Source organism: Ostrea edulis, chromosome 9 (assembly GCF_947568905.1).
Source record: "Ostrea edulis chromosome 9, xbOstEdul1.1, whole genome shotgun sequence".
In the NCBI taxonomy this organism is placed as follows: Eukaryota; Metazoa; Mollusca; class Bivalvia; order Ostreida; family Ostreidae; genus Ostrea; species Ostrea edulis.
The window spans coordinates 35,396,869-35,405,549 of NC_079172.1; the positions used below are offsets into that span (position 1 = coordinate 35,396,869).

General features: G+C 33.8%; 1 protein-coding gene across 1 annotated transcript; it reads left to right on the forward strand.

Annotated features, from left to right (window-relative positions):
* The first annotated feature begins 1,278 nt into the window (after positions 1–1,278).
* LOC125659664 (uncharacterized) lies at positions 1,279–4,700 on the forward strand. Its single transcript, XM_048891407.2, has 8 exons — positions 1,279–1,497; positions 1,851–2,026; positions 2,203–2,348; positions 2,525–2,744; positions 2,875–3,068; positions 3,332–3,400; positions 3,622–3,857; positions 4,008–4,700. Exons 1-8 carry the CDS (start codon positions 1,394–1,396, stop codon positions 4,426–4,428), a joined length of 1,566 nt encoding a protein of 521 aa, XP_048747364.2. The 5' UTR covers positions 1,279–1,393; the 3' UTR covers positions 4,429–4,700.
* Positions 4,701–8,681: the final 3,981 nt, after the last annotated feature.

The following is an 8,681-nucleotide window of genomic DNA, read 5'->3' on the forward strand; positions in this document are numbered from 1 at the left end:
CATAAATGCAAAAATATTTTAGGGCGAGCTAGGAGCACTATTTTTATTTTTCAAAAAACGATATTCCGGATTGCTGAAAAATATTACGGTTATAATGCGCTGGTGGTGGTAAACTTGAATTTTACAGAAAATATGGCTGGTTTAAGTATCTTATGGAGAAGGAAAGTACGTTTTGTATTTCGTGTCATTTATATGTACATAGGTCATTTTAGTTCGGTGTTTATTTTTAAAGCAGGGGAAATTCCCTCACCTAATAATAGTTTTCGGTTGCAGCTTGTTTTGCCCTTTTACTATAGATGTTCATTTTCAATACCTAGTTGTTTTCATCTTTTAAAGTCGTTCACAATACATCTTCATTGCATCGTTGCTTAAAAACTGTGTACCATTTTGGTAGTTTTACATTATTATCATAAACATTATAATTGAACGAAACGACAGTTACCGAAACTGTTAGGCCTAGTGACTGAAATGAACATGGCGCGGCGTCTTCTTTCACTTTGGGATATTGGAAAATATCCAGGCTTCACGCAAGTATTCTTGTATGGTACTGATATCATATCGAATGTTAATACGCAGCTTTAGACTGTCAACATTCGAAATAACTGTTTTATTTAACCAAACTTTACGTACATTGGGAGCAAGTCCTTCTTTGATTTACAGTACATCCAAGTTTCGGGCTGAATATTAGCATGACCTGGTCAGGCAAAAAGGAATTCAAAATAACAGATTTAAACTACAATATGACTTACCATAGCATGCAGCATTGCCGCCAGTTAAATCCGACAATGTCGGAGTAAATTATGTAAGCAATTCATAGATAGCGATCCACATGTTATCGATGAGACATGACGTCATCTGTTAATTGTAAGACATTCATGACGCATTTTATGCTTCGATAGGCGGATCAAGTAACCCCCATATAAAAATACTCGATATACCGGTTTTGTTTTGTTTTTATTTCACATATGATATCGTTGTACATGTCATGAGTTTTTTATTTTCTATTTTTATGTAACTTTACTTGTAAACAAAGACTGTGCGTTTTGTTTTTTGTTGGGGGGGGGGGGGGGGGTAAGACAGTACAGTATTTATAAATTGTGCATGTTTAATTCCGTTGATTTTCAATTTCATGGCCTAGTTCGAAGGCCTATCACGTATCAGTGTTCCATTGTCCAATGTAAAATTAGAAAAGGAAAAATAGTGTCGTCTTGGTTGTCAAGGAGGTGTGTCCCAATGCCAAGTTACATTTATACAATATAAACAAATATTTTTTTCAGCGTGCTCAACAAATCAAATGGTATTCGCCGACGACCGTTACCGGTTCTAAAAATTATGTCGTTATGGGGGATACGTTAAAACGCTTTATTTCACTTAGACGCTTGTAAACACTGAAATGGAAAGAGAAACTTACGTAAAGTTTTCCGTCTCTCGACTCAAAGACGAGTTAAAGAAAAAAGGAGCCACCACGAGAGGCAGAAAAGCCGACCTTATAGACAGGTTTGTAGTTTCATACCTCATAGCCGTTATTTTCGTTTGTAATATTTCAACAAATTCGTAGCTCTGCACCCATGCAGACGACGGAGGATGTTTACGCCGGCATGATTATGCCTAAATATTGTTTTGATGCTCAGTGCGACAATTCTTTTATCAAAATGCATCAAAATTCAATAAATTAATGTGATATAAGTTATATTTATGTCATCAATTATACGTAATAATTATAGTACTATACGGACTGTTGTTAATATTGTAATACATGATACAATGGCATTCACTGACATGTACTAGTACGTCTTGGTACCTAATATTTTTTTTATGGGAAGTGGACATTGTACAGTACTTTATTGTAGGCTTAAGGCATATGATAGAAATAAAGATTTCAAGAATGACCCAATTCATATACCTGAGCCTTTGGAAGTTGATTGGCCAACGAGGGGATTTCAACAGCTCCAGGAATCACATAAAGAAGAAATCCCAGAGATAGGCATTGAGCAGATAGACATGTATTTTGTACACAGATTAGCAGGTTTGTTCTTATAATTTACTTGTATGATTAAGAACAACATTTTTGTAAAACATACATCTAACATTAGGAGTCATTTAATGAATGTGCAATATCTTATAGAATAATTTGTACATATATATAATTATGTGTTTATAAGTAAATAAATTTTAAAATCATGAGCTTGTACTTATGTGTAGGTGACAGACAAAGCACTGGTGATGTCAAGGCTATCGAGAAAGGAAGGCTGCTTGTTGAAAGTGATAGAGTCTTGGCTGTGTCATATTTAAAGGAAGATAATTCCCTGTTCTTTACAGGCATTGTTGGCGCAGCCATGAAAACAAAGGCAAGTATTACATTTAATTTGTGGATATAATATACATTGTAGTACTAATTGTACATGTACCATGTATGTTATCAGTTATTTTCTCTTATTTTATTACTCTGTACTGAGATATTTTTGTAAAAATAACTAAAAAAAATTATATTACCCAGAATACATGTATGTATTTCAAATTAAAGGTAACATACAACTTCAAATTAAAATTTGACAAAAACTCGGGAGACATCTTGAACAGCCATTGTGAGTGTCCTGCAGGACGAGGTCCCCATGGAACTTGCAAGCATCTTGCTGCTGTTGCCATAGTTTTACTCTCTTGTTCTGAAGGAAAAGGTTTGAGGATTCAGAGATCATGCACAGAAAACCTGCAGACATTTCATAAACCCAAACATTCATACTCAGGTAAAAATACATGAATATTATGTGATGTTCCATGATGAACAGAAGCAATAGTTTTATGACCATATATTGAATCAAGTACAATAATTTATTTTTTTTTCCACATGTTTAACATATTCAAATTTTGATATAGGTTCACCAGTCAAAGCTGAAGATCTGCCCAGGAAGCGGAATCTGACTGATGATTTTTTAAATGATCCCCGCCCTGAACATCTAAAAGGTGTAGCTGGTTACCCGGATAGGGTTCGCAATATGGTCTTAAACCATTGTGCAGAGACCTCAGACAATCTGACATACAGATATCTCATCGAGAAAGCAAATATTCAGGTAAACATAAGCATGAAAATGCATTACTCACACAAGCAAGAATCTCACTTAATGTCCCTGTACATCGCTAATTATAAGCAGTGTCAAGTCAAAAGTATCTCGCTAGTGAACTTATAGCAAGCTATATTAGTAATGCATATAAAATGTTGATTTTAAAATTATAAGTCTGTTAATCTAAAGCAGTAAGTAGTGATGGGTAAAACTGCACATATAAAATAAAGTGTTTAATAACAAACAAACTGTAACACCTTTTGTTTCACTAGGCAGCAGTATTGGACCATGATTATTTGGAAAGACCCTTCACAGAGTATTGGGTTCAACGAGCTGTTGAGGTAGGTCTTTTGTTAATTGGCTTAAACTGCATTTCAACAAAATTAAATTTTATGACATTTGTGCAAATGTTGTATATGTGTTAAAATAAGATATAATGTGCAATGTAAATTGATTGCAAGGATTTTTTCTCATGTTCATATGTATTACTAATACCATGCAATTTTATACTACAAAACACAGTACAAGATATATGGTTTTTGTTATATACAATTTTTAAAAGGTAACAGCAGATAAAGTAGTTGCCATTGAGGAGCAGACACGTGGACAAGCCAGCTCAAATAATTGGTTCAAGGAGAGATCATGGCGGATCACAGCCTCAAGATTTGGAGATATCTGTTTAGCTACAGACAGGCGTAATAGGCAGAAACTCTGCGAGTCCCTATACCAGCCTTCTGCTGCTGTATTTCGCAGTGAAGCTCTAGTCCATGGAAGTACCTACGAGACACGTGCTATTAGGTATGTTTTAGTGTGAGCTAGTCAGACAATCACGTGTACAGCAGAGACCTGGTTTGTAAATCTTAACGCTCTATATAAGCATTGGTCAAATCAGTAAATTATTATTTACATATATTATATGCCTTTTCTTATTTTTATCTCTCATTACAGATCCTTTGAAAGAGAGACTGGCCAAGGTGTTCAAAGATGTGGTTTCTTTGTTGATATGGATCGACCTTACTTGGGGGCATCACCGGATGGACTCGTTGGCAATGATGCACTAATTGAAGTCAAATGTCCCTTTGCTGGTCGCTTTGAGAAGATTCAGCCTGGAAAGTACTTCCCATATCTAACAATGGACTCTGTAACTGGTGAAATGAAATTGAAACCCACCTCTAAATATTTTTTCCAAATACAAGGCCAAATGCTTATTGCCAAAAAACAAATTTGCTATTTTGTTGTATACACTTTCAAAGATTTGTTCATCCAGAAAGTACATATTGATGTAGAATGTTGCCAGAATTCTCTTCTTCCAAAGCTTGATGTATTCTATGATAAATTTTTCATGCCATACTTGTTATCCTTGCTGTAAAGTGGAAGCATATATGCAAACTTGTGTAAAAGTTTCTTCTAAATGATTTATCGAGACAGTTCATTTTTTTTATACAGAATCTTTTTTGTATTCATGATTTCATTAGAGTCTGCAAATGATTCTTCATGTTTTTTTGCCTAAGTTTCTGCCCAGAATGCCAATCAATTTCAGATGAAATACATTGCATATCCATGATATGAAATTTTCTGTATTGACAATATACATGTAACAATGCATAGATGTTGGTTATATAAAGTGTTAAACTTTTTAAATTGATTTTTAAAAAAAGATATTGTACTTTGACCCTTTCAAGGTAAATAGCTTTTACACTTAAAAGTTGATATGTCTACCAAGATCCTTGTATGATGTATCCCTTTGAATATTGACAGCACATGTTGCATAAAGGATACAAAAAATGTACGATACATTTAAAACTTGTAAGCATAAATATGAACACAACTCTCAAGGGATTCACTGTATGTGCAGGGCATACATTTATTAAACTTAGACATGTATGCATGTACATTTTGATATACTACTGGCACATGTTTAAGCACTTTTATCAACAATGCAATTCCTAAAATTTGACAACATAAAACAAATGTACACAATTCTGGAAGCTAGGGGGATTTTTGACATTGGTAGCTCATGTTTCAAAATTTTGAACCTCTTTGCAAGCCCAATCACCCTCTCTACATGAATACGTTTTGAGGCAACTCGCCTATCTCTAACTATTTCTTCGGGGTCAAGTTGGCTTTTGCCCTTGAGAAACGTAGGTGTATTAATAAAAACATTCTGATTCGCAAATAAATCTTGAACAAGAATTCCCCGATCTGCCATAATGCTGTCACCAGCATCAAATTTGCCTACATCTAGCAGAGTAGAGTGTTCAATGATTTGTCTGTCAGACACAGAGCCCCCATAAGTAGAGGATACATAAGATACTGCTCCATTTGGAGTTACACCTACCATGGTTTTCAACGTGTTTTTGTGTTTATAAGAAGACCATGTTTTGGATTGTGCCTCAACATTTGATGGTTTGTGAATTGGTTGCTCGGTTGCATCTAAAATTACGCGTGTATTGGGAAACTTTTTAGCAAAATCTGTTGGCATATGTTCTTTAATGATGTCTTTAGAAGGCCAGAATTGTTCCTCTAACTCTTTTAATTGAAAATACAAGAAGTTAATCCAAGTTGTTACAATTTTAGAAACAGTAGATTCACAGACTTTAAAGAGCATAACAAGTTCCACATCTTCTTTTGCTTGTCTGAGTTTCATCAGAGTTAAAAACAACTGATCTTGCGTGATACAAGTAAAATTAAATTATGACAGACGGGCTGAATGCTATATTATATATGTTTTGCCAATTAATAAACTGGACATGTGTTGTGCCAATAAATATATTCTTAATTTAATAATCCAGCCTACAATAGCAACAGGAAATTGTGCTTAAATTGTCCAATCTTCAAAACCTTAAATTGTGTACATGTGTGTGGTGGCGGTGGTGGGTGGTGGTCTTCATCCACTCAAACTGTCCCAATCCCCCTCCCAAATTCAATTTCTTTAAGTGTGCAGTGAATAGATCGCCACAGCCACATGGACCCATCCATGTCTACTGTAAGGATGTTTTAAAATATCGGTTTCAAATGCAATTAGTTCACACACAAATATATATAGACAACATTATTTGACGATTTGTATTTTAGTTGCTTCTATTCATACACGCTATACAACAGTACTGAATCTATAACTGAGAGAGAGAGAGAGAGAGAGAGAGAGAGAGAGAGAGACATTGTATACAGGTACGGGAAGATTAATCAAATCTTAAATGTACAATATTATTCTTATTAATTAACCATTCCACTTCATTCTGATATATTTAATTTCTCTTTTTTCCATGTTAAATTATTCGGCTGGCGCGAGTTAGGACTGCCCCCCCCCCCTCCCTTTTTTAAACCAATGTTACGTGCTTAGCTATCTAACGCCCTCTCAGTCAAAAATGAAATAAATATATAATCTATATTACTACAACTTCTTTGGATTTACTAGACTTTTCTTTACCACCGTAATACATGTTTATGCAAGCAGACAATCTAGGCATTTTAAACATATAAACGATGAAAGTTAATACAGAACGGACGTCATAAGTTAAGGGTAATTAAGATGAATTGTTTCGAATAGCAAACTCCAACATGTAAACAATTTAAGTAAGTTATCAAATCAGTATGGTACTTCTTTAAAGATAGACAGCGAAGGTACATTTTTAAAAATTAAATTACTATTTTAAATTTACAATAATATATATCATTAAATGATATGAATATATACAAGTCGCCGTTTTATACGTTTAAATTTTCACCCACTAATATTTCGCTTAGTATTTTTTTTATCACACGAAGGTGCACGGTGGCACAAAGGAGGCACGGATGTCAGATCTCCGTGGACTTAAATGTCTACTTCGCTCAGAAAATTAAGACTTCAGGGGTGCCGACAATTTTCAAGGTCCTCCGTGTTTTATTTTAAAAAAAATAGTTTTAAAACTCCATTTTTGTAATTAGTTACTATAATAACTCAAGTTTAACCAAAATTATACAGTTGTCTCTCTCTTTTTTTTTTATCCTCAATTATATCAATTTTAATGGAAGTTGATACAAATAGATATATGCAACTTGAAAATATAAACTCGTCTTTGAGATAGACGGTAAAACAATACTATTTGCTGTGGTCCTTTCACTGCAAGGAATTTTAATTTTTGATCACGATTTTTCAATTATGTCCAATACAGCGGGGAAAAAATTGTAGTGTTATGTAGTGGGAAGGGGGGGGGGGGAGCAATATATCACAAATTTAAACATCGTGATAGAAAATATACAAGTTCCTAGTATTTTAACAGTTGTGATTTACAATCAGAATAAGCCCAAAAAATATATATTAATCTATGCGTCCATTATTTGTGTATTACACTGTGATTCTCATAACGTCAACATCATGACATTATATAGTTTTTCTGTTGAAAAACAACACAAAGTTTAAACGACTGTAAAACGAAAACTAGAAAAGATATTGTTATAAAATAAATTGTTCTATGACCTATAAATCCTAGAGTATCAACTGTGAAAGTCTCATTTATTTTGGTGAAAGGGCCAATTTTAGTACTTTGTGGCTCTGGTCCTTTTATGGTGTTAACCCCTTGATTGATAAAATTCTTGTTTCTATTTATGTGAAAATAACATTCGCTTAATTTTGTTTGCGAGGAGGGAGTTTGGTTCTATTATGTGTAGCAGTATCAGAATAAAACTTTTTAATTAATGAATTCGTTTCATAGATGTTATGGAGTTAATGATAATAATTAAGGCATTTTGAAATACACACAGGTCTAGATATTATTGTAATAAATGATCCGGATGGGAAACTAATGAAATTAGATAAATGGAACATATTTTACCTGATTATTAGTTCACGTGAACATTTTCCTAGCGTAATGTAAAATAAATTATATCCATATGGCTAAATTAAATGTTCATGTGTTATTCTATACATGTATGGCTACTTTTGTAACAGTTTCCCTAAAATTGAATATCCCTAATATTTATTCCATATCCTAGGAAATAGCTATCTTTCTTGGAATTATAAAGTCGCTAAAATTAGCTCTCGCTAAATATACATACCCATAATTTATGGAAAAATCGCTTTTGTGTCTTGCTAAAATACCACTTATTCGGTATAATGTTAGTAATTTGGCACAACAAAAATATGTTAATAGTAAGTTACTCATCCTTTCTGGATCTAAAGAGAACTATCACCATATCCCAAACAACAGGGGTGGCAGTAGATAATAAGGTTAAAGATTTAATCACAGAATAAATGAATAGAAATTCTCGAGAGGGACGTTAAACAAGATACAATCAATCAATCAATCATTTGTCGATTCAATATATCCCTGTGAACTCGAGATAAAAGACATCACAGAGTCCTCCACTTTTGCTTCGTACTTGGGTATTTTATCGAAAATAAATATCAATGACAAACTAACAACTTATGACAAACGGGATAATTTCAGCTTCTCTATCGTCAACTTCCCATTATTCCATTATCACCTGCATATGGTGTTTGTATCTCTCAACTGATTCGATACGCAAGAGCTTGTTCTACTGATGATCAGTTTTTAAATCGACACGGGCTACTGACAAACAAACTGATGTTTCAGATGTTTCAACAGTCTCGTATAAAGTGAGCATTTTGCAAATTTTATG

What these genes read in the sequence shown, in the direction of transcription:
- LOC125659664 (XM_048891407.2), top strand. Translation starts at nt 1,394, where the DNA reads ATGGAAAGAGAAACTTACGTAAAGTTTTCCGTCTCTCGACTCAAAGAC. An exon ending in TCGAGAAAGCAAATATTCAG is followed by an intron (nt 3,069 to 3,331) that starts GTAAACATAAGC and finishes TTGTTTCACTAG; the next exon opens with GCAGCAGTATTGGACCATGA. An exon ending in TACGAGACACGTGCTATTAG is followed by an intron (nt 3,858 to 4,007) that starts GTATGTTTTAGT and finishes CTCTCATTACAG; the next exon opens with ATCCTTTGAAAGAGAGACTG.